Source organism: Ambystoma mexicanum, chromosome 2q (genome assembly GCF_040938575.1).
Source record: "Ambystoma mexicanum isolate Mex_15411 chromosome 2q, UKY_AmexF1_1, whole genome shotgun sequence".
NCBI lineage: Eukaryota > Metazoa > Chordata > Amphibia > Caudata > Ambystomatidae > Ambystoma > Ambystoma mexicanum.
Window position 1 is genome coordinate 883060176 of NC_090924.1, and position 27180 is coordinate 883087355.

The following is a 27180-nucleotide window of genomic DNA, read 5'->3' on the forward strand; positions in this document are numbered from 1 at the left end:
CATGTTGAAATCGTGTTTTAGATGCCAATCCAGGGAAAGAGCATAAAGTAATACATTTTCACCTGGAATGCCCAAAGTACATTGCTTTGGTTCCGAGTTGTTAGAGTGGTGCCTGTTGATGTTATACAAAAATGAACTGCCTGTAAGTAGTTAGGGCAAGCTTCTTCTTCTCTATCCCCTACCCTAGATAAGCGGCTCACCAGTGCTGTCTAGGGCCAGGCACCACGCAAGGGATTACAGAGCATGGTTGGAGGGCAAGCAATTTAGAGTTGTTCAAAAGGAAAAGAAATGTAACCACTGACCTGTCGTATCATGGGAATATTCTCCCATGTCTACACCTATATGTGCCCCCCATACATACTGATTCTGGAATTGTGCAATAGTAAGCATTGCAGGAGAAAGGAATATATACTAAATACCAGATACCCGACAGTAAGTAGAGTAGCCTAATCAGTAGGCTAATTATTTAAATAAGTGGACCTTTTTTCCGCATAAACCAATATTTAGTGGCATATAAATATTGTGGAGAAATGAGTGGTCTTCTCTTCTTAGGCACAGTCGCCAAAACAACCATCCATGCAGATTTTATTATAGCCCTCTCTCAGTGATACAAGAAGAAGTGGTGACTGGTTCCCCAAACTTCATTGCTTTAGAAATGTGTTTATCTATGGAGACCGGGCGGATTATCTTGACTCTTATGTGGGCTATGGAGAGAGACATGAGGAAGAGCCCCATTAAAATAATAAAGAAATAAAAAAAAAACCTGATTGAATTCATGATGACCAAAACTGCACAAACAAAATGGACACATGAAGGTGTAAAAACAAGTGAACCAGGTTGTATTATTTTGCCTGAATGAATTGATTAGACCAGATGAATAGGCACTTGCATTTGTTATGTACCAGCTGTATATATGTCCGCAAGGCACAATGGCAATCTTCAAAATCTATATCACCATCATCTTACAGAACGTTTTTTGCCCCAACTGAAATGATAATATCGATGACCAAATACATTTGTGAAAACTACTTGTTTTGTGTTTGCTAATCATTTGGTTCTACCAGAAACATGTTATTGCAATAGGGCTGAGGTTCCCGCAGTTTATGTTAATCTCTTTATAGGTTTTTTTTAGGACAATTGGTAGCATGGACCAGGGCAAGGAGAGCCTTGGTTTGAACACTAAAAGTTCAAATTACATTTTACTTACACTTATAGAAAGACATCTAATGCGTGTTTTAATATACTTATAGATCTGGGTAGCCAATTAAATAGAATGTATTGCAAAGTGGTTACAGAGAACAGAATCGTGCATGCTGCTAGTGGTCCATTCAGATAACAGCTTTATTCATGTTCCTTAGTTTGATGGATCAAAATACTGTAGCTAGACCCCACAGTAAGGCTAACGCATGAACAATGACTCGTCTTCGCATCCCCAAACCTAAAACACATGACAGATGTCCTGCCACGTTTTATCAAGCTGCACCATGTGCAGATTCTGTGATTTCCACATTGAATTACCCTTGGCATGTGTTCAGAAGGACAAATACATTGCTTCCTCTCAAGGTGCCAAGGCGCAAGTGACCTATACCTGAGAAAACCTGCAGGCTTTCATTCATCATTGCAAAGTCAGTTTAGATAATCCTAACATTTTTCATACTCACAATGTCATTTCGAAATATTACATTTGTGATTTGGTTAATTATAATGAGTTTCCAATTCATGCTCTGATTTGCTCGTGTGTCCAAACTAATATTTGCCGTATTGTTAGAAAACTAAACATTTAACTCACAATGTTCACCTCAAAATGCACTACATTTACACACAGTCCATAGAGCCGCTCATACAGTAATTTACTCACATATTCTAATAAGCAGCCTATTTGTTGGTGAAATAAACTGCTTCTGTTAAAGAGTTATGGAATTGTGGAATGCTGCATCAAGCAAGGTGGCCATTTTCTCCAGATATCTCAGAGTTGATTTGCCGAAAGCCAATGTCATTGTAGGAATCGGCTCAAATTCCTTTGATGCCTCCTTAGAGAAAGCTGCCCAAATCTGCAACCTAAAACGTCATGCGCAGGATTCCTTGGGTGCAAGAGCAAGAGCGGGCAGTGCAAAGAGGTGCAGGACCCCCTCTCCCAATTCTCTGTGTCCAGGGTAAGAGTGGTCTCAGATGAAGATCAAGAAGCAACTGTAACAGACTCCAACGAAAATGTTCGAGCTCTCATTGAGATAAAATAAATGAGGAGTCTTCAGTCAAGTAGGAATTGTGCTTGTGTTTCGAAATGGCTTAATTTTCAGTGAAGTGAATTTGGTTATCCTCTAGAATTTTCTACCAGTTGAGGACTCCTGAAGACATGGGTATTTCCAAGTAAAGAAGAGGTTTAATAGTTTAATGAGAAGTCCAAAACCGCCTGCACCACCCTCAGAGGTTATTGTTTAAAGTGTGTAAAGTCTCTTATACCCTCAGAAGTGTTACCATAGAATATAGCAACAAGAGGACACACTGGTAATATTTGAGCACTGTATGAAGACAAAAACAACAATCATCCAACAACCTCGATCCAGTGGAAGTAAAAGTCCATTTAAACATACATATCCATAACCTTTCAGGTTCAGTTCTTTACTACCATCGTACTTTGCCACTGGTACCGGACCACTTGCAATGCAAACTGTAGACACAAACAGATTTCGGCAGACACCGTGTTAAATGTCAGTTATGTAATATGCCAGATGTACAACTGTCTCGGAAGGAGAGGCATTGATCCTTTGAGCTATCTTGCTTGTTTTCCCAAAGCATCCATATTGCCACAAGGTCACATTGAGGCAATGCGTTACAAAAAAGTATTCATAACGAATAGGGTATAGTTTCAAAGTAACCTGTTGATTGCCAGTGAAAAGAAGTCCATAAACTGACATACAGAGTGCAACCTGAGTGCTAAGGCTGCATGCCAAGGTGTGCTGAGGCATGCTTTGCAATCAATAGCCCAAGAAAGAGTGATGTGTCATCATAGCTACATATTTTCCCTGCCTACTCCTACCACATATCCTCTCCAGCTTTAAACTTACTTTTTCAGTGCAATTGCTGTTCTGTCCTAAATCTATTATCAGAAAATGCTATTTAGTTTAGGGTGCACACTTTTGAAAGAGATTGGGTGTTGCGTTTTGAGTAATGGTATATTGAAACCTGATGGGTCTTTCCATAGGGTTATCACAGCTCCAAGGTACACAATAGCATTAGAGCTTATTGGAAAAAAATAGCTCTGTGCAGCATTTTGTATTACTTCATGAAAACGCACTTGCTGCAGATATTTGTTTGCAGCCTGCACATCAGACGCTTGGGTTCCAATTGGGAGGACTGACTACTTCTGCCATAAGGTAATTGAGTGCCATTACGTTTGGATAACACCCAGAGTTCCAGATAACATTTTGAAGTGGGAACGTTTTTCTCCCTATTTTATTAGGTTGCTCTTAGACTGCATTTTTGGGAAAGGAAATGATGTTCTCCTAGACAATGCAGACTTTTCACAAACGACAATGTTTCGAATGTACAAGCTTCATGTTGCTACATGCTTCCTTGAACCCACCAATTCATGCACATTACAATTGAATGTGTAACCTTAAAGGTCCTCTTAAGATCAGACAGTATTAATGTGAGAGTTCCTTTATGTGGGACTGCTCTGCTGGGATCACTAATGGGATCTTATTTGTTGAGCTGTGTGGGTGGTACCAGGGAAACAATTCTATACCTCCACTGTTTCCTATATTTGTTGGGAGCCCTATCACTCTAAATTATTTTTTGTTTGAAGACTTTTGCTCTTTTTAAGGGAGTAAATGTGGCTTGTAGGCATGTAAACTTCAATTTTTTAAAATGCGTAGGAACAGGATAAAAGCTCAGCACATAGAGATGGAGAAATTCTTCAGTCCCTGCAGTGGCCTAGTGGGGGCACACTCAGCCCCTGCAGCATGGGGGAGCCCATCACCATATGCAATGAGCAGTGCAGAGCCAGGGGGGTGGCATGGGAGGCAGTTGCCCCCCTAGCTTCACCCTGGTGTCCAGACCACCCCCGTAGCTCCCGTTGGGCTGCTGGGCAAACACTGTGGCTGCTCTATTTTTATTTGTTTTTACCACGCCACGCACCATGTGGTGCCACCACCCCATGACCGTGCCTGTGCCCGGCCTCCTATACTGTTACACACTCACACGCACAGACTGGTCACTCACTGCATGCACACAACACACACACGCACACATGCACTGTCTGTGGACACACAGATACACGCTGCGGCTGGGGTCTGCGGCCTACCGTCACCCTCACCGCACACACTGACTGTCAAACACAAAGTCACAGTGACACTACCATTCACTCACTGTGACTGCACACACACAACAGAGACAGACGTAGTTGAAGAAATACATTTCTGAATCTGCAGCATGCAGCTTCTGACAGTCCACCGTGCACCGTTTACATGTCTTGCTTGCTTAAGTGGATAGATTTCCCCACCGTGACCCAGACGGCCAGCCTGCCTGCCCCTGCAGCCCCTATTGCCAGACTTGACTGCTGCCAACCAGTCCGCCAGGGCCACACCCAGTCTCAGCTGATTGCCAGTCGGCAGAGTGGACTAGAGGCAGGCAGCCCAGAGCCGCAGGCGGAGAGAGTAGGTCTCTTACTTGCTCGCCTCGTCAGCCCGTCCCAGACCTATCATCCAACTCCAGTCCAGTCTGACTAATCTTGAGAGTCAAGAGAGTGCCAAGTGGTTCCACCAGCAAGAACCCAACGAAGTAACTTGCTACTTATTGCTGGCTGCTGTGTGCCATGACTGCACTGCTGCCCCGGGCCCCCCAGCCCTGAAGTTTATTGTAGTCTCAAGAACCCAAAGATTGAAATAAGTAACTTGCTGCTGTGTTGTGCTGGCTACTGTGTTTGCACGCTGCACTGCTGCCCCAGGGCCCTCAGCCCACCATGGAGTTTATTATTGTGGTCGCTTAACTTTGTAAGCTTGATAGCTGCAGTAACACAGCTGCCACCTGTAAGTGCAACTTTTATCCTCGTTCTCATTGGCTGTGCATTCATATATATTGTTTGTTTGTACAGACTTCTGGTTGTAGGAATCGAATATTTGAAGATACACATGGCGGGTCTGGCGGCAAAAACCTATTGGGTTTGCAAACACCTTTACATCATTCAACTTCAGTATACTACCAGTGGACAAATGTATTGCTCACAGTGTGTGCCTGTGTATACCAGTGCGGTGGCGGTGCGGTGCCCTAAGCCCACACGCTCACATGCACAAACAACGACCTGCCAGTGTTCGGGCCCCTACCATATCATAGCGGACACCACACTACGCACAAACAATGTGATTGGAGAGGGGATAGCTTAACGACAGTAATAATTAAACACCAATGAAAGTGTTGCGCCACTTCCCAAACGTCCCTAAGCTTAAGAGCCTGGCTTGGTCTGGAGTCATGCGCTCATTAAGGATGAAGGATCACTGATCTACAAAGCTCAGCCAATACTACACAATCAAGTCATGTGCTCCTGGGGACTCCACTGAATCCAGCCCGCCCTGCACTGAGGCTGGCCTAACAGTAGATTAAAGTTTATAAAATATGAGATGACCTTGACAGAAGCAATACTATCTCTCAGCTCACATTTGATAGCCAGGCATTAGATGTGTTAAAGGACACACCAAGCAACCACTGCCAGTGTGCCCCCAAAACGCAAGCAGCAGAATGACAATAATCACAATCCCGACTGCTGGGGGACCTCCTCCCAGTTAAGGCTGAGCCCAGCCTGGTTGAGCTCCAATCATTGTAAATTGTAGACATGGCCCATTAGCCCCAGTCCACCAGATATGAAGTTTATTTATTGTAGTCTCTTAGTCGTGCTTTCTAAGCTGGATGCTGCCTGCAGAGTGTACCCAGCTGCTGTCTTTTGAAGTGCAATTTGTATTCTTGTTGGCTGTGCATATATACAGACAAATGCATTGGTCACTGTCTCTGCCTGTGCCAGTGTGGTGAGCTGAGCCGAGCTCCAATAAATCATTGTAAATTGTGGACATGGCCATAACGTATGCCCTCTCTCATATTCGCAGAACCCAAGCATTTTGTCACTACTTTAAGGCTCTCTGTGGTGTCCAGTTCAGTACCACAAATTAAGGCTTTTGAGATTGCTCAAGTTTGAGATGCTATGTTATCTAGCATTTGTAGTGCCTTCTGTCATACTTGTTCATGAAGCGCTATATCCCTGTCCCAGAGGCAAGCGGGGAGCACTAGGAAGGAGCGTGCGACCGAACGGCAGCCAAAAGTTGTGTACAATGGGGATTTCTGATGATGTTGGGTTTAATATAGCACTACACGGCTGCTGCAACCGTTTTTTCTGGTCTCTTGGCACTTTGAGAACCTACAGGAAAATGTAGGTTTGAGAGTTAGGCTGTGTGGGGGTGGTATCTTTGACAGAAGTGGGGAGTTTGTGGTGACCCTCCTCAATTTGTGCATGTCAGAACAGTTGCAGTAACATTGGCGGCAGTCCAATGTGGGGTAAGGGGTGGACGTAATACACTTCATGTATATTGGAATAGATGGGCGCCTCTATGCAAACTAATGATGGGATAAGGACGATCTCACCTGTTATATGAGTACACAATTTATTTTTTACTGAACTAGTGGTAGAAGCACAACTCACTTTGGCAATAATAACAGTAGTATCAAGCATACATGGGAACAACCATGGCTATATATCCAGGACACTGAATAGGTACTCACGGTGCATGGGGTATCTAATGGTTTTCAGTGTCATTTCTATTCTCACCCCATTAAGCACATACTTTATAGGCCCAATGCAGCACTATCAAAACATGTTGGATAACACATTATTTTATGCATATTTTTCTTTCCTCTTCCCGGAATCCTGCTTCCTGTGGGTATGTACTGACAAATGTTACGCTCTTTACTGTACCTCATAAATGTTTCACACCATGCATGTCCATTTGTATCTTAAAACTGATTGTGGCAATTATCTAATGTGAAACTGACATTACTGTGGCATCTGTTATGGTGTAATATGCTTATGAAATATGAATGTAGAGCCTTGACAAAGACTTTGAGTCAAAACATGTGTCGGCTGTTTCTGCTTCACCTAATACTAGACAATAAACTGGACTAGTAATCGATTCAAGACTTTGGGATACTTTGTACATGGACAAATATTGCTAAGACAATATATAATTGTATCAGCCAAGCATGGAGCACGAGTGGTTTCTCATTTTAAACACACGTGACATGCAGCAAGAACACCCAACAGTTCAATACCTCTTTCAGAGCAGGGCAATGTCTACACCTTTTAGTTCGAGCACTTCTTGCAGCTGGTCCATGTCAGCCTGTATTAAAGGATGGCTATAAAAAGTTTCCATACAACACCAATGTTCGAAGATTTAGCCCACATTGGTATAAAAAAGGTTGCAGGTGGATTCTCTGTAGTAAGACGGTGGTTAGTGTATTCTCCTAGAAGTTACTGTCTTTTTTGCTTTGCATGTTGGCTATTTGCCTATAAAAAATGAACACTTTTCAAAGGTTTGGTCTGATACTAGCTGTGGTTTTTCCAATTTTAAAAAAGGAACAGAATTTTTTTTTAATGTATGAACATTCCAAAATACACTGTGAAGCTGAAAAACTGCTACAAACAGGCACATTTAGAATTAGCTAAGAAATAACTATTGTTTCTGAGCTAATAAAAGCTGAAAGGGAACAGATATAGAAATGTCGTGATGTATGGTGAATGAGTGCACATGTAAATGAAGGAGTGATAGGTATGACTGTGTGCTTGTGTTTAAAGCCTGGATTACTAACCTGTAATCTTCATTACTCATAGCCCTACTCTTCCTCGCCCAAGAACTTGTGTATGAGGCATTTTTCCCCATACACAAGTACTGGAATGAGAAAGAGGGATGTGGATGTAATATCTGACTTAGTTGCTGGCAATCTTCATTACTTCTAGTCCTACTCTTGCTCGTTCTAGTGCTTACATATGAGGCAAAGTGCCTCATACATAAGTACGGGACGAGAAAGAGGCACATGGAGGTAGTGTTGGGCCGAACAGCTGATTTTGTGTGTTGGGGTAGGTGGGTGGTAGGGAGATGGGACCTGTGGGGACAGTGGGGCAGTGGTTGGTGAACTAAATCGTAATGGGCATCCATGATAAAGAATGCATGATATTTGTTTTTAGTGATTAGACAGGCATTTGGGTGCAGCCCGTCTAGCCTTTTCTTACTTTGGCATTGTAGATTTCTCTAGGCATGTATGATAAACTAAGCATGGACGTATTACTATGTGGTTAGAATGGCATTTTCGTGCAGCCCGTCTAGGTATGTCTTATTGTGGTGACTAACATATACTGGATTTCTGGTTTGGGTGAATGGGTATGAATGTGTTTATGCAGGCTTGGGGCCTGTGCAATGTTTTAATGGCATTTTTGGGCAAAGTCAACTTGATAAATGTTATTAAATGGAGGGGTGTTTAGGGTGGGGGCTTTATAGCATATAGCAAAATGTTTTCTTACTGTAGCATAGCATGTTTTACTGGCGTTGAGGGCGAATTCCACTTGAAGAATATCCATGGTGGTGCAGGAGGTCGGTAGGCATTAGTGCAGCCAGCAATAACATGCTTTCTTCCTCTGGCAAGAGATTTTCACTGTTATTAATGGCAAAGCCAACAAGAGAATGTTCATGTATGGGGATACTGGCAGAGGCAGCATGTACATGTTTACTTATTGTATCATTATTTTGCGTAATATAATAATATAATACTGTCCATGTACAGAGTTGGCAGGAGCCAGGCACAACCCCTTTGTTACTTTTGAAAAAAGTAAGAATTTATTAGAACACAGATTTGTATCTTTCTCCTAGTGCAGTGCGTGGCGTACCCCTGCAGCAGCATGATCATTGTGCGTATTGCACGTGCGTGGTGGTCCAGGCAGGCTGGGATTGTGGCGTGACCCATGCTTTGTTGCAGAGCTTGGGGGGTCCCCTCAGCATGGCTCGCAGGGGGGCCCGGACATTTTATGCTACGCCACTACCTATGCCCCACTTATCAGTTCGCCTTTCTTTGGCCTTTATCTGGTCTCTGAAATGGTGGCTCCTTGACAGTCTTCTCATGCACATTGTTGGAGTTGGAGAAACAAGTAAGCCCTACCACACCATCAACACCAACTCCTCAGTTGATCCAGACTCCCCATCCCTCTCCAGCATTTCCTGTGATTTAGAAGAGTCATTATGTGTCCTGCTCTTCCGTGTGTGTGTCTAAAATGGCTGCCCAAGTCTTATCCCTTTCATTAGGACCCTTCCAGTGGTGTGAATCGGGCCCACCCTGACCATTCCTATTTTATGCTAACAGCATTCCATCTCCCTTTTTTCTTTGTAATGCATTCAGATGGAAGTTTTAGAGGATTCGGGCCACATGTAACACATGAAAACAAAGCATTACTGGTGAACAAAAATGCATAGCTTAGCAAATGCTCTCATTCCTGTGGTTGGCTTGCTTGGCATAATTGCAGTGCTTGATCTCAGAATGTATTTTTGTAGCTCTTGTGTAGGACCAAGAAGAAATGCACTTGGTAAGGAGGACTGCTGCTCCAGTGCCATCCTGAGATCATCAGGGGACGAAACAAATGTACCATATACCAGGGGACAACTAGTGATAGTGCACGGTATAAATATCCTTTAACATAACATAACATATTGGTGGCTATAGGAACATGGCAGTAGTGCTTGTGCAGGGCTTCAGAATCAATCTAGTGTTTCTCCCATGGAGTCATATGAGGGATGTCTCTATATTCAGTGATCGCCTGTTTTGCTCTGGGGTGATGTTTCAGCTGTGCTTCTCGGGGCAAATTGATCGTTTAGGGTATCGATATGTGGAGTGTTGGGATGACTGTATGAAGCAGAAATCATGATATATGTGGTGGGGCAACCAGCGCCGCATTCACATTAGGGGCTGAAAAGCAGGAAGCTGCAATATGGGGTATTTGGGGAGGGCCTCTGACACAAAAAACATAAATGTCATGAAGTGAGTTTTCATTTTTTAGAGATCATTATTCAAGAGAAGTCACATTTGTCTCACCAGTGCCATGTGTGCGGCATGAATTGCAATCTGCAGGCTACAGGGATGTATTTTACAGAGAACACTCTTATCACACCTGCTCCCAGCCATGGCCATAAACTGGCTCCAACTTTAATTTCTAAACCTTCTTATGGGAACCACTTTATCCCTGGCACCCTACCAGTCCACACCAGCATGCCATTCTTCATCCTCAGAGACCATGTCCCACTAGCATCCACCACTAAGAAAACAGTATCTTAACCTGCCGTACCAAACCACCCCTATTAGATGTGGTACCAGCTATCCATCCGGTCTCCCCCAAACTTGTGTTCAGACATCCTTGCCCCCTCTGGTGATACCCAACAAGAAATGTACTGTTCATACGCTATAACAATTACACACCATGGACTTGGGTTAAGTGTCTACATCTCCAGCATTTTGTATATTTAGGTCTGAGAATCTAGCATGAAGATGGTTTAAGATATGTGCCATCGCTGGCTCTTACTGCAAGCCCAGTGTTTGCTGCTGCCCTGAACCTGGCATATAAGATGTTCAAAACTGCCCTATACATGAGAGAAAACCCAGAAGCATTGGGTGATAATATTACATTGCAAATTCGACTTGTGATCCTTGACAATCTATATATATATCCCTCTTACTAGCATTGTGAACTCATTATTATGCATATGACCACATTATCAATCCATATTCTGTCATTTTAAAACTCCATTTTCTACCAGTAAAATAAAGTCAATTTCTTGATTCTGGCCCAATGTTTCCTCACCTCAATTGTTTAACATCATCTTCTTAAATGATATGATATTATATGGCATTTATAATAAGCCAATACACAAGTGTTTCAAGGCATGTTATTATATACATAATTATAATCGGTGCCTCTACCAATGTAGTTCTGTGACCCGATGAACCATATTGGGACACACGTCTATTATACGTGTAGCTTTAATATCAAACCCCCCTTTCCTGATGCTGCTGTCAACCCTCATTTCATTGGCACTATAATCATAATTGCGGCACCCATATCCATCCTGCGGAGTGGTGCCCAGTCTCTATACCCAATACTCACTATGCACCCCCTACCAAAGTTGTAATGCCTCTTCTCTGTGACAGCGAGCACCCTCTCTGCTCTCTGCCAGAGGGGCACATCCCTCTCCTCACCACATACATGTCAATAATAAAACATCTTAATTTTCATGTGAGCACCTTTCCACATTTTTCACCCCATGCTGCTGTTTCACACTGAGGCTGCATTTGCAAAATTAAGACCCTGAAAATAGCGCTGTCCTTTTTGTTGAGGTCCTTGCCATCACTAGGGACCACAGCAATGAAGTCCAAAGGCCGCAACTTGGGGAATGGTAGTAATGCCCTTTTTCTAACACCTCCACTAAACACTCCACTCCACTGTCAGACTATTTCTCCTGTAATTTATGGTTTACACCTCCTCCTCCCATTCCACTTGGGGCAGAGAAGAACCCTTCACAGTCCACCAAGCTGCGTTCCCACATTAGGGTGAAAATATCACTTTTGATCAAACGTGCAGACCTTTTTCATTGGTGTTCCCCTCAACACACCCTCCAAGCAGTGGGATACAGCCCTATTTTCCCTCTAACCTGTGTGCATGTGTGCTTTCCCAGCTTCCCTCAGAAGACCATTAGCAACCCACAAAGACAATGACCACCTTCTCAAGCATTCATAAGGGTTTTACTTCTTTTGCCCACAATCTATTGATTGCAGGTGAAAGAGTCCACGTACCAAAGACTGCTATAGCTGTGCCTGCCCCAGTGCCATATGCAGCTGTAAATTGGCGCTAACCGCCCCATTCTCAATGGCCCAGAAGAGGGAAGTTAGTGGCGTGGAGAGCAGGTAAGTGTGTGTGTGTTTTTGTGTGTTTGGCAGTGGTGCAATATTTGTATCTGGGAAAGGAGGGGGATGAAGAGTGAAACAATGGTTCGGGGATGAAACCTACAGAAGAAAATAAAATCCTGGAAGTGCAGGAGAAGGTGGAGGCAGGAGGTAGGTGGGGTAGTGGCTCCAAAGGTAGTCCAGGGGGAACATTCCCCGAAATCAGCATTTCCCACCTGTTTAAGGCCGCTTCAAACTGGCATAGAATATTGACTTTTTTGGATGCAGTCTTCAACTGGCGGGTTTAAGACATAAAAGCATTCATAAGGCACGATCCACATAAGTTACTTGCCACATGTTTTCTCTGTTATGAAACCGAAATTATATTAACTACTCTCAATCTTCAGGTGTAATCCTGTTTACAAGGCCCCTACTAAGTAAATGTGTCATTCCAGGCCTATCAACTTGCCCTCTTAGGACTTTGGGTGGGCACTCATACTCAGCCTGTCCTACTTTAACATAGCTAATACTATCCTATAATAGGAGAACACAACTGCAATAGGATTTCCTTGGCCTGTACAGGGTTATGGTATTGACAAATTCCTGGTACAGCAAAAAGCAATAGGGCAAAAGATATTCAGAGTTCTACAATGTTTTTTTCGGGCAAACTACATACTTAGCAATTATTTCAGAGTTACTTTGGGCATAGACTATAATAAATGCTATGCTACTTCTCTCCTATGAAATAATGGTTTCACTGGGTTCTTGTTTAATCCTACCCAACAGTGTTAGTGGGAGGGATTGTTGCAAGAAATCTTGTTTGGGTTGCACAATAATTGGGTGCATGCACATTAATTACATTTTCTTAAACTGCCTATAACATTGTGGGTTTTCAAATATGCTTTAATGAAAACCATCAAGAGTGTGCCAAAATCTCAGTGAGTGTTTTACTTCTGCAATCCCAATTGGAGACCACCTCTCTTTTACACAGCCCTATCAACTATTATTGGAGACCAGCATAGGAGATGGGGGGAGGCAGATGGCAAATGAGCACATTTCTTGGTTGTGAAGAACAAGTGAGACCATTTTTAACAACCAAGTTAAATGTTTTGTCGGTACAGCACAGTGAAGGAAATGTGAATTGTTTCCATTTAAGGCAGCAACCTCTAGTAACAGTCAAGGAAACTGCACCTTCAGTTTCTTGTCTATGCTCATCTGCCAAAGGCACTAGCACTTGTAGAGTTCCCTCTTGTTTAACTGTTAACAGTGAATTGCAGAAGAGGTACACTGAGTTACAGCAAAGACATTCCATCTGCTATAATGCCGTATAGTGCTGCTTTCAATTTATAAGGCAAATCTGTGCTTTTAAAAGGTCTCTATAAGGGTTGTCAATGAGCCTCTTATCTATTTCATTTTCTTTAGGCTTGCGGTGAGGAAGGGTGGGCAAAACAACAACAGTCTAGATTCTGTCCCCAGTTATTTCACTTCTTATGACATTTTACATCAGGAACTACACCCAGCTATCACGATGTTCCACTTGTTCATTGTTGTTAAGCCATGAGGGATCATGGGCGTTGTTGTCCAAAACATCTTGAGAGCCACAGGTTACAGACCCCTGTTCATGACTGATAGGTGCAGAGGCCTAGTGGCTTACCAAAGGTGATAAGGATGACCAAAGGGTGTCTCGATAGTGCCAGCCAAACAAGTAAACAGTGTAGCTCCCTCACTGCTCAAAGTCACAAAGCAAGGACAGTACTTGGGGCTAGACAGGGAAATGTCTGATGATGCAGCTGCGTCCCTCCAAAGATAGTGAATTAAGAGGATCAGTGTACTTTCGTAGGACAATGTTTACAAGCTTGCATCCATGCATCAGAAACATCTCTTTGGGTCTATATGCCAAAGAAGTAACTCTACCAAGCAGGTATGCTCAGGCTGCTGTTCAATAGTCCAGGTTTATGCACATAGGGATCAGTAGCAAGACCTCCCTATCACATCAAAACCTCCATTAGGCACAAGAATTATGGCTCCCTCCTGTCCTGAGCAAGAAAGTAGAAAAGTGCAGGGGTGTCATCTATCCCTGATGTTCTATTCACTTTAGTATGTAGAACGTTTTCACACACTGATGTGACATAATCCTTTCCCCACATTCCCTAAGTCAAAACACTGGAATGAACACTCACCCACTGTGATTAATGCAAATAAACTATCAAAAGGGGAGCTCCTGCATATCAGATCTGCAGATTCCTGTATGCTCAGAACACAGTGACCAGATTTTTACAATCTTCTGGGCCTGAGAGACTACATTTTCTACTGACTTCAAGTTTGCTGTTGTATCATCTATAAAGCAAGTAGCAATGCCACCCGGGCTTGCCTTGGATGGATGTGAAATTCATACAGTCCAATCTAGTGTAATCTCAGTCTGATTACAATCTCAATCTGCACATACCATGAAAGCACTAATAGTAGCTAACACTTAATGCCTGTCAATTATTTTCAAGAGCACCCAAACAAGAGCCACCTGTAAACAGGGGCTATGCAGCAATGCACCAAAAGACCAAATGCCAACCCTATGACGGCATAGTAGTGGCAGATCCAGTTGAGTCATCTGATACAGACATGAAATTATATAACATGTTATGTCGCCGCAGCTTGGCTTTGGGGCTCCATTCCTTTCTCGTTGTGTATGATCGAGGAAAACCTCATGTTTCGGCGATCACTGAAAACAGATCTGTTTTAGCCATCTCCCCTCTCTTGCCTTAATAGTGCTTAATAGCGTGACGATGCCTTTGGTGGCGACCGTCCACTTTTAAATAAAATATAACATAACATAAGCCTATTTCACTGTCCTAATAAGGTTGTGCGCTCAGGTTGATATCACATTTGGAGTTCATTTCCATGCAATAATATTATAAATCTTACTGTATTAATCTCAAAATATAGTAGCTCAAAATGTGCAAGCAGCCTAACCTGGCATGAAGATCACCTGGGACATGCACCCAAACTTAAGTTGCACTTAACTCTCACACACTATTCTATAGCTTGGCCATTGTTTGGCTTTGAGGCAGGTGGATAATGGTAGCTAGTACTATTATGAGAGGTGGAAGATAATTGCCATTCAACGAAGAACAATTCCAGAAATGCAGAGTTTGCTCGGAGAAGCTGGGCCCTCAAATATTGTTAACTTCTGTGTTTGGAGCTCGCCATGCCGATTCCAGGGATGAAATACTAAGTGGAATGTGAATATTGTGAAATATACCAAGGATGGGCGACAGAGGCATTGCTAGGGAGGTGGGGGCGGAGGGGGCTACAGCCCCTGGTCTTGTGGTTGTAGCCCCAGATATAATCTCAGGAGCAATAACCAATAGGCTAGCTAGCCCCCAGTCCCGACAGTTACGACATTAGCGTAGCATTGCTATGTCTTTTCCAGACCTAGCAACATCCCAATGGGCGACATGCAAAAGTAGCGTAGATTTCAACGTAGTGTTCAGGAGGTGTATTACACGGACAAATCAACACATGGCTATGTTGTGCTTGCAACAAAAAATAAAAACACTTTAATTTTCAGATATGCTGCAACATGTTGAGAAAATATACTTATGCTACCAAGTTTGTGAGACTTAGTTTTCAATCAGTGTAGCAGCATAAGGACATCAGTAGTGGTGTTTTATGATATGATATGATATGATATTTTATTTATATCGTGCTTAGCACCTAACTCTATTTGTTTAAATTCAGCAGAAAAACTGTTAACGGCTTCAATTCCACTCCAGCTAAGTCAATGCTTAGTCTGGGATGCTGATGGAAACCCTTATTTATATATTTTTATGACAAGTTATAATCTGGATGATGAACCCTTGTATAACGCCCCTCTCTTAGAATCCCCCTGACCCCACTGAGCCAAGAAGTAGGTTTGTTTTGCAAATTGAAAAGGTTTATTTGAAAAATTAAACAATAGATATATATCACACTTTTATAATAAATTAATATTTGATATCACACTTATGAGTATAATGTCGATCAACAATGTATAATGTTATACTAGCACACTTATTTTATTATTTAGGAGTTGGTACGGAAAGAACAAGGTAGCTGGGAATGCTTTATGGTTTCAAGGAGATGCAAAGATGAATAAAAGGCAGTACAGAAATAAACTTGATATGATTTCAGCAAAAGATAATATGATCACTTTTTCTCTGACAATTCACTCCCCCCTATGCAATGTAAGGAGATGGAAGTAACACACACAGTCTTCAGGAATACAATCACAGTACAATATGAATTCAGTTCCCCCCTAGCAAGCTTAGAGAAACAGGGATGATTTTAAACACAGGCAAAGTATTTTAAAGGTGGTATGCAAAGAAGGGAAAAATATGCTAAAAATGATTTTAATTCCCTATAAGAGATTCAGGGTGGGTGATAACTACTTCAAATTAGTTCAGGATCACTTTAGCAATGCTCTATGAATGATTGTCAGGTTGCAAACGAATTTCAGCAAAGGAAAGCAAGAAGCTGCTATTTTGACAAGTAAAGAAATTTGAGCCAAATCGCAAATCGACGCACTTTTTCTGAGTGCGTCAAGCGCGATTACGGAAAAAGTATAATGAATAGAAAGTCGGTTCTGGGTTCATTGGAAAGCCTAGCATCTTAGTTTTAAAATGTTCAATCTCGCTTCTAGCACAAACGGTTCAAGAGATACGGACAATTTCGTGAAGGTAGATTTTCAGAAATGAAATAATGATTCAAAATGGCAAAATGACACTTTTACAGGTTTAAAATCGGAGAAGGAACACACGATTCCTATGATGCAGTTCTGGACAGGTTCAAATGTTTTGAATCAGATGGTTTTAAGCTAAGAGATTGGTTTTGCACAGTTCTGGCTAAGTACTCACACTATGAATTTGAAATAGGCCATCAGGGTCTGGTCAGCAGGTTGGACTGGACTCCGGGCGGGTGGTTCTGAAGTCTCAGCTCCCTGGTTCAGCTCTGCTCTGCACTTCACCGCGGTCTGGATCTCTGGTTCTGGTCTCTCTGGTTCTGATCTGGTCTGTGGTTCTGCTGTCGGCACTTCTTTCTGGGTCTGCTACCGGTTCTGGCAAAAGTTCTTGGCAAAGAATTCAACAGCTTGCCCGGCTGTAGAATAGTTTGGTTGGATTGCTGGATTCTGAAGGCCTGCTGAAAAAGGATTTAGCTGGTGGTCCAGGCCTCTCTGCTTTAAGTTCTGGAGTGAAGTTCTGGAGTGAAGTTCTGGAGTTCTCCGTCAGCGTGCTGCACAGGAATTCAGTTGAAGGTTGGAAAATGAATGTCCCTGTCTGGCTTCCAGTGGCTCTTTTTATGTCTTTTGAAAATGGGTGTGGATGCTAACCTTCTTTGGCCAACCCACTCACGATTTGATAGGTCAAGGATTTCTCTTTGACCTGATTTGAAAAGGGAGCAGTGAGTCAGAGTGAGTCAGAGTCTTACAGTCTATTGAACGAACACCCCTTTGCTTTTACCTTAGAAAATCCTTTTCATAACTAAACATATTTCCCAGATACACAAGTGGTTGACATTACATGTACAGATTGCAGATGACTTAAGGTTCATTCTTGTTCAACTCTGATCTTCCTAAGAGCTTGCATTCAAAAATGACAACTTATTTTCGTTTTTAGTTGGTTTACCAATATCGGACGTTTACCAAAAATGGCACAAATGTACACCGCCTTTCTACACATATTCCAGTAACTTTTCATTTTTCTAGCGTGAACCCTGTGTCTGCAATCTCCATAATTCATGGGGTTTTGCCTCAGAACATGGTACAGAGTTCTAACACCTCTTAAAATGTGCACAGAAAAATCACAAGAATAATGATAATAATTATATAATTTTGACAAGTCCGTACTATGAATTATCCATCTTTTTAAAATTATGCTCTGGCCCAGAGGGGTGTGGTTTCCCAAAGCACATGGTGGAATTTCTGGTTTGTCCACTTCCTCCAACTCAAGTTGCTCACAGATGCAGCGCCCCTCCCATTTCCTTCCAAGAGGAAGCCATTTACGACCCCCCTAATTTAACATTTGCCTGGGCCAAGGAAGGCTCATTGTTCAGTTTCCTGCAGTCCCCAGGTGCCACTCCCCTAATTCAATCAGAGAGGTGTCATCTCCTTTTGGCAGGGGCAGCAGAATGCAGCCAGGCCTGGGAACACAGCTGATAATCAAGTTTCAACTCCTGTCGGGGGTAGTTGTCAGGCAGAATTCAAACTCTTTAAGCCAGGCTTCAGCTAAATGTCACTTTGGTTCCCAGTTTTCTACATTCAAACCAAACTTGCAATTTTTACACATGCAGCTAGAACACTGATTCTAAGTTCAAAACTATGACATTTAAACAATTGCAACCTATGTGACACTCAAAAGTAGGTCACTCATTTATTCTAAACATTTCGATTTTAGTGGCTTGAAACCCAAATTCACTTAAGCTGCTGACATCCCCAGCTATTTTCAATACATACATTAGACAATTACTTCCTTCCCGTCATTTCAGAATATAGTTTTACATTGTATCCACCTCTTAGCAAGTCTTTCTTTGGCCTGGTTTGGGTTCATTTGTTCGTTTTACACAAGTGTCTGGTGGTTTTAAAATGCCGGCTTTCTGGTAGTGGTGAGCACCAGTATTGCACCCATTTTTGACATTAATAACAACAGATTTTGAACAGCATCATATTCCTTAGCACTGATTTCGCTCATGGCGCTTCTGGCCCCTCATGCTCACACTGGTGGGTGGCAGGTCAGGCGACCGTTTTGTTGTGCGCACAAACTACGCGGTTTTCCTGGGTTTTTCTGCCATCTTGGATTTTTTAAGCCCACAGCACCAAATGTTGTAGCATAATAACTTGAACGTGGGGAAAGACACCCAACAATGCTGTAGTGTATAGTTTTCTGTGGCGATATATTGTTTAGCGTGTTCAAAAATTTGGAAATCAGCGTTGCCATGTGCTGGGAGGGGGAGGTTGAATTATGAACTTGTGATAACCCAAGAAACGTGAAACGAACATTTGCAAGCACATCTCACATAAATCACATTCATAATTTTAAAGGAGAATTCTGGCTGCAAGCAGGGTAATGGGACAACATTTTTAAAAAAAACATTGCAAGTAAGCTTGCTTGGTCAGTGGTGTAGCACAAAATGTGCTCCCCCCGTGTGAGCCATGGTGAGGGCCCCCCCCCAGATCGGCAACAAATCACGGGTCGTGTCACACTCTGGGCTGGCCGAGATTACCATGCTTGCGCAATATGCACAAACGTGCTGCTGAAGGGGTACGCCGCACATTGCACTATGACAAATATATCTATGGGCCTCATTGGGACTCTGGCGCTAAACCATGGTGCTATTAGCACCATGGTCCATGCCGGAGTCCGCCATGGCGGAATGGGGAATTACCACCCCATTCCAAGGTTGGTGGGGCGGTAATTCCCCATGCCGCCATGGCCCTTCCCCATTCCCATTTTTGCCCCATAGGGCTCAATGGGAATGGGGAAGGCGCTAATTACGGCACCGTAGATTACGGTGCCGTAATTAGCTCCTAGGTCCCTTTGCAGGTTGTTTTTTTAACGCCTGCTAAAAGCAGGCATTAAAGTGCAACCCGCAAAGGGACCTCGTAATCAGGCGTTAATGGTTTAACGGCGCCGACACCTTTTACGGCGCCGTTAACCCCATTAACGCCTGGGTTGTAATGAGGCCCTATATGTGTTTTAATGCATTGTACAGCAAATTTTCTGAGAAAAAATGGCAAAAAAGCCAGAGCGTTTGCAATTGTTTTGTAGCGTGACACCAATCCAAAAATCCAATACATGCAAGTCAACAACAGCGCACAGGACCATTAATGCTTTAATTAATGTAATGTTTTGCTATTAAAAATGCCATGCCTCAGTGAAAACATGTGCAACTGGCTGCACAATTTAGACCAGTCTAGGCACATAATAACATATAACAGTAAAGCCTGCCAGGCCACATTTAGACATATCTAGATTGGTTACACCAAAATGCCAGTCAAAGCAATAACACTTATCATGGTTGTTTTATAACAGATGCCCAGAAAAATATACAATGTCACAGTATGAAATGGCTAGGCTGGCAGCACCAATGTGCCAGTCTAGCGAGGTAATTACACTCAGCAGGACTGCTCTATCAGAGATGCACAGTTAAATAAAAAAGTCATGCCAAACTAAGAAATTACTAGACTTTCTGCACCAAAATGACTCTCTAGCCATTAATACCACATATCATGCCTGTTTAGCCTGGGCATGGATGACCATTGTGATTTATTGACAAAGCAAAGGACCAAGTGGGATACAAGGTCACACAGCCGCTCTCCAGGACACCCAATCTGGGTATATTGGTTATGCAAACTTTCAAAAGTTGAATATATTCCAAAATCCAATGTTCACATATTTAGAAAAAATGATAATAGCCACGAAAATCCATTGATTCTTCAAAAAATATTTTTATCAACAAGTAGTTTTGTGAAAGAATAATATTCCGTCTCGTGATGTGAGGCGTTGCTAATATCTTCTTAGCGAGGAAGGAAAAGCCACTAGCATCTTATATCAGACTAGAACATTTGCCAATGCATTTCGGATTTACATATCCTTCATCAGGGCAAGTCTGTGATTGTACATGTGTCATTCCATAATATTCCAAAAGATAATGTGTCAACAATATGCATTCATATAAGTAAAGTAAATGACATACCGATCATTGTTGTGGTGGAAAAGGTCAAAATTGATAGATGCAAATAATATGAAACAGAAAAAGAAAACGGCAGTAAGAAGGCTGTTACATGTAAAATTGGCGGTAACAAGAAGTGCGGATAGCATTTACCTGAGCAAATGGTAGAATGCTTGCATAGGTGGTGGCTTGGTGTACGAAAACCATGAGAACGGCAGAAAACTGCCCAGGAAAATCTCAGCGCTGTAGCGCAGCCTTCAGTATAGGCTGAAATGTAATGAAAGTACTATAAGCTGTAGAAGCAAACAGGTAGGATCCGTGTAGACAAATCTTTAGAAAAGCTTACCGGGGGACCAGCGAGGAGTGGATCTATTCCTCTCGCTAGCTGGCTTGAAACTGCGGTGCACGCATCGGCGCGTTGCCAAGACAACGCTCCTTTAATATTCCACGTGACCGCGGCCCCGAGGGACACGCGGCCAGGAACAACAAACTGTGTACAGGTCTCCGGATGGGAGTACCGAGTAAAAAACTAATTGTCAGCCTACCAAGAAGTAAATACGGAATAATGGTGACTAAAAATTCAGAAAATGAAATTGATAGAAAACATGGAAACAGAAGAAATACTACAGTTTAAAGTATGACAGGAGTAAAGAAGAGTAAAGAAAAACGATGGCAAAAGGTTATGAAAGTGAGGTGGCAAATAATGGAGGGCCCAATACAAGACCGGGCTGTTTAAGATGTTGAACACAGTTAACACATGATTATTGTAACACATGGTTATGGAATTACAATCGGTTATGGAATTATAATCAACATACAATGTGCAGTGTCGTACAGTGACGGCACCAAAGAAATTAACACTCCTGGCACCTGTGTTATCCATAGAGTTATTATATGCCTCCCCACTGCTATGGTGGCGTCAACAACGTCACCTTGGGTCCCAGACACATGTCCAGGAGACGTAGCGGGGTGGCCTCAGATAGATCACTTACACGGAATTTCACAGTATATAGTAGCTAGAAACATGTCCTTAGAATCAAAGAGAATGCAAGATTATAGAAAACAGTGATAATTAATCTCCTCGTTCATTCCATTGGGAACCAAACACCCAAGTTTATCAATCCAAAATGTCTCTCTTCGATTCAACCGCTGGTTCAGGTCTTCGTGAGGACTGTTTTTAGTAAGTACCTCCAAAATCACAAATCTGATTTGGGTCAAATTATGGCCGTTCTCCATCTAGTGACGGGCTACGGCTGAGTTGGTGTTAGCATTCCGGATACATGAACGATGCTCGTTCCACCTCGTTTTGGCCATTCTTGTGGATTGTCCCACATAGAATTTTCCACACGGGCATTTAATGCCGTAGATTATATTGGTGCTATCACAGGTGCCATAGTTCTTGAGCGGAATCTTTTTCCCTGTTCTAGGATGGTTAATAGAGTCTCCTTTAATTACTGAATTGCAGTTGGTACAATGGAGACAAGGGTATGTCCCGGTGCGTTGGGTTGCAGATTCCTTCAAGGGTGGTCTTGTGTGTACCAGTTCATCTCTCAGGTTCCTGCTTCGTTGATAAGCAAATACCGGTAATTCAGTGAATAAACCTTGTACTCGGACATCATTCTTCAAAATCCCCCAATGTTTACTGATGGTTTTCTTAATCCTGTTACTCTGAATTGAAAATTTAGAAACAAATGCCGGTGTTTTTAGTTCTCTCTTGTTTTTGGGGTTTTGGGTGGAGAGCAAAGACTCTTGTGTCAGGGTACTGACCCTATTAGATGCTATGTCAAGTTATGTTTGTTTGTAGCCTCGGGCTAAACATTTCTCTTTCATAACCTGTTGTTGGGCTACACAATCCTCGGGGTCGCTAACAATCTTCTTAACCCTAAGGAGTTGACTGCATGGACGGTTCTTGAGTAAACTGGGCTGGTGAAAACTCAGGCGGTGTAGAAGATTGTTACGATCCGTCGGTTTCTGGAAGATTGAGGTGCTGTAGGATGTAGTCTCTTTTTTGATACAGAGATCCAGAAAGGTAATTGTATCCTGTGAAATCTCTCTAGTGAATTGGATATGTTGATCAATATTGTTAAGATATTCAAAAAAGGTGTCGAAGGCCGTCCTGGTGCCCATTGACACATTATCTTTTGGAATATTATGGAATGACACATGTACAATCACAGACTTGCCCTGATGAAGGATATGTAAATCCGAAATGCATTGGCAAATGTTCTAGTCTGATATAAGATGCTAGTGGCTTTTCCTTCCTCGCTAAGAAGATATTAGCAACGCCTCACATCACAAGACGGATTATTATTCTTTCACAAAACTACTTGTTGATAAAAATATTTTTTGAAGAATCAATGGATTTTCGTGGCTATTATCATTTTTTCTAAATATGTGAACATTGGATTTTGGAATACATTAAACTTTTGAAAGTTTGCATAACCAATATACCCAGATTGGGTGTCGTGGAGAGCGGCTGTGTGACCTTGTATCCCACTTGGTCCTTTGCTTTGTTAGTTGATTTCGAATTTGGGTGTCTCCTTATTCATCTCAGCCGGCTCCCTTTTACAATTTATGGATAAGCAATTTCATAAGAAATTAATTTTCTAACAGAAATCATTTTTTGAGTAAGGATCATATCCTGTAGTGGTGCCCACTTCTTTTTGCTATTTGCATTGTGATTTATTGCACAGTCCATGACCCACCCTACCTCCCACATATCCCCTCTCCCTCCCACACCCTATCCAAACCCCTAAAACCAACTCCTCAGCCCAGAATTACCTCCACGTCCCTCTTCCTAGTCGAAGTGCTTACGTATGAGACTCCTTGCCTCATAGGTAAGTAGTGGGATGAGAGCGGGACTAGGAGTACTGAAGAGTACAGGTAACTAAGCCAGGCATTAACTCCATGTCCCACTTCCTCATCCCAATATTTGTGTATGAGGCAATATGCCTCATACAAAGTACTGGGACAAGGAAGAAAAGGGCTAGAAGTAATGGAGATTACCAATAAGTAATCATGGTATTAAACAAGCAGTGGCACAACACCATTGATCTGATTGGGCTTCAGCCTGCCCCCCCTGAAATTGTGGGCTATGTTGATGCAACCTGACTGACCTACAGAGCCGATGACCGACAGAACAGGACATAGATGGTAGTACCTGCATTCAAATGCATAATACTTTTATGTGGGTTTAGTACTTGCATGTCAGGGGAGTGATCTGAAGGGTAGTGAGGGGACAGGAGACCACTTGTTCTCACTGCAGTCCAAAAGTGGGTGCTTTCAGAGTTAAAGGAGAGAGTTAATTGCTTGTAACATTGAAGCTGCCTTAGAATAGTCTCAATAGAATGTGCAAAAAAGTTAGATGCCCCCACAAAAATACGTTTTCCCCTCCCCCACCACCCGTGAAGTTAGCGCCTCTACCAACATTTGAAGGTATAGCCCCAGGGAAATGTAGGTTTTGTTTCACCCCCGAACACAAGAGCGAACGCTATTCACCATACACACACATACAATCACACCCAGCCACCCATACTTTTAAGTGTGTATCCTTTCAGCATACAGGCACACCCAGGCAGCCACCCATATATTTAAGTGTCCATCCTTTCACCATACAGGCACACCCAGGCAGGCATCCATACATTTTAGTGTGCACCCTTTCACCATACACTCACACACACACACACCCAGCCACCCATACATTTAACTGTGCACCCATTCATCATACAGGCACACCCAGGCAGCCACCCATATATTTAAGTGTCCATCCTTTCACCATACAGGCACACCCAGGCAGCCACCCGTACATTTAAGTGTACACCCTTTCACCATACACTTACACAGGCACACCCAGGCAGCCACCCATACATCATGCACTCACGCATTAATGCACATTACCTTATATACACACATTTAAAGAAAATTCATTTTCTTACCTTCAATCCGCTGGTCCAGGAAATGAGGCCTTCAGCTCCAGGCAGCAGTCAGGAACACGGGTTCCCATCATCTGCAGAGGATCTGGAGGCCACTATGTCAAGGGTGGAGATGAGCCCTTTTACTTCAAAAAGAAAAGGTTTCTTTTTGAAGTCACTGTGACATCATCAAGAAATTATTTCCGTTAAAGGACCAAACCATAACAGAAACCATGTTTTCATGAAGGCAGAGTGACTTCAAAAATAAACTATTTCCTTTTGAAGTCCTAGGGCTCCCCTCCACGCTATGACAAGGATTCCATGACATGGGGTGGGGCGAGCTCTCGGACTTCATAAAGAAATCGGTTTTTTTCGTTGTCACTCTGCCTTCATAAAGAAATAATTTCTGTTACTCGGAAACAGAAATCATTCCTTTATGAAGGCATGAAACAATTTATTTTTTTTAAATACAATTTATTTTTTATTTTTTTAGTCAGAGGGTGCCCCATCCCAGGACATATAGTGGCAGGGCGGAGTTGGATATAACCCCCTTCGGCCCGCCTCCCGCCTGCCTCGTGTCTGGCAGAGACATGTTTCCCCCGAAAGAGGGCACGGCTGGGACAAGGAGTTATATCCGGTCATAGCTGCATTTTCAACTTGCAAATGCACTCATGAGAAAGTCAGGCAGCCCCCTTGGCATTCCACTCTGACATCCTCATCTGTACAATTACGCCCCCTGCTTATTAACGTTCTGAAAGGCAAGCCTTTGCCTCAAAACACCACAACCATTATGAAATGAAAAGAGTACGCGCAATGATCAAAAGGGCACTGCCAATTCTCCCTCAGGCTAAACCACGCCCCGGCAGGCTTGGGCACATAAAGCGGACATCATCACTTGGGCACCACGCCAGCCCCAACAGCCCTGGGTGGGCGTATGGAGGAGCTCCCCCCACCCCTCAAGGCCTCCAGCATGCACATTGTAAGATCGAATCCGCTATGGCCCAACTCATTCCTTCATCCTTGTGCGGCCCATAAATTACGCACCATTGAAATGGATCATGATAACATGCATAATGACGGTGCTTAGAAGTGGAAGGAAACGAGCATGAAGCACTATATTAAAGAAAAGTGGCATTTTGTCCTAAATCCCCGCCACCCGCCTTCTACCATCTCTCATGTCTTTCAAGGGCAGTGCTTTTTTAATTTACATTAATGTGCCGTTAGCATTCCCTTTGGCATTTCAAGGGGGTACGTAGAATGAGTCTATAATGAGTTTGTATATATCGGTTTCAGCGTGGAAACGACAAGCCTTTGTAATACAACACTGAATTTAATCCCACACAAAAGGGAAGGTCGCCTGAATTACGTGCGCGCTTTAGAGAAGACACAACACATCACATTACTATTGTATTCACACAAACTCGAGGTGGAGTTCAGCAGGAATTTCAGATTCGTTTTCAGATGTGTAGCATTGCAAATTGTGGGTTTACCCTTTCCTGTGCCATTTAACTCTTCTACAAGCATGTCATTATTTCATGTAAAACACGTCTCCGTGCATAAACAGGAAACATACGTGCAATCAAAGAGAACAATTGAATTGCGAAAAAGCTGCAGGTTATTTACGTTTTAAATACCTATTTTACCAGTCTAATAAAAACACCACGAAGCAATAATTCGGTCAGGCACTTTAAAAAAAAACTAATTTCGATGGAACATCCGATTCAGGTGTGTTATACAATTTCATTGCGTCCATTTCGAGAATCAAACACGCAAGGGTAGAGTAAAGAAGAGAAGCACATACATGTTCTGATGTGAGAGCGATCAGCCGCGGAAGAGATGCCATCCCTTTCTCCTTCACTTCTGGGAACATCTTGAAACGTGCAATCAACATAGCATATAGGTTAGAAATGGCGCCACCTGGAGTCCACAGTAACACATTGTTACTTTTCAAGTCAGAAGCATTTCATCATTTACAAACAGCAATAGTACATCCATCATTATTAACCATCACATTGACTCACATTTCACAAATGCTGACATTGCAAGTGCGCTTGCTCTGTTTATGCCTCATTTCTCTTATCTAAGCACCTTTCCTTTTTGAAAATGCAAGTCTGGCATTATACATTTTAGGAATGTCATTGCAGGTGCACATTCTGAAAACAGTACCAGCGATTCATAAAGCTCATTTAACACAACATAAACCAATAGTACTCGAAGTCAAGAGAAATACATGGTGACGTGTTTCCTACTGACCTGCATTGTTGTTATAAGGTTGATAAACGTATGGTCTTTGGAAATGCTCTAATTAAGACAAAAACCTCCCCATTCAGTGGAGCAAAGAGTTCTGAAATTCGAAATTCTCTCAGCTTGTGAGCTATATTTACATAATGCATCTTCAATTCAGTATATCTTGGTATGATAATTTGGAGACTATCTTTTTTTAACACATTAGTCTGATTGGTATGATATGATATGATAGTTTATTTATATAGCGCCTATACACAATGGGGCTCATTACGAGTCCGGCAGTAGCCGTGCCGGTAAAACCGGCAGGCTGCCATCAGACCCATAGTGAATTACCGGCACCAGACTTGCCGGAATTACCGGGGCA

The 27180-nt window shown here is 42.6% G+C and overlaps 1 protein-coding gene across 1 annotated transcript in view; it reads right to left on the reverse strand.

Annotated features, from left to right (window-relative positions):
• GAD2 (glutamate decarboxylase 2) overlaps positions 1 to 27180 on the reverse strand; it is a 742591-nt gene that overhangs the window by 438345 nt on the left and 277066 nt on the right. The window contains exon 7 of the mRNA XM_069648150.1: positions 26371 to 26486. Coding sequence (XP_069504251.1) covers positions 26371 to 26486 — 116 coding nt within the window. The remainder of the gene's footprint in view (positions 1 to 26370; positions 26487 to 27180) is intronic.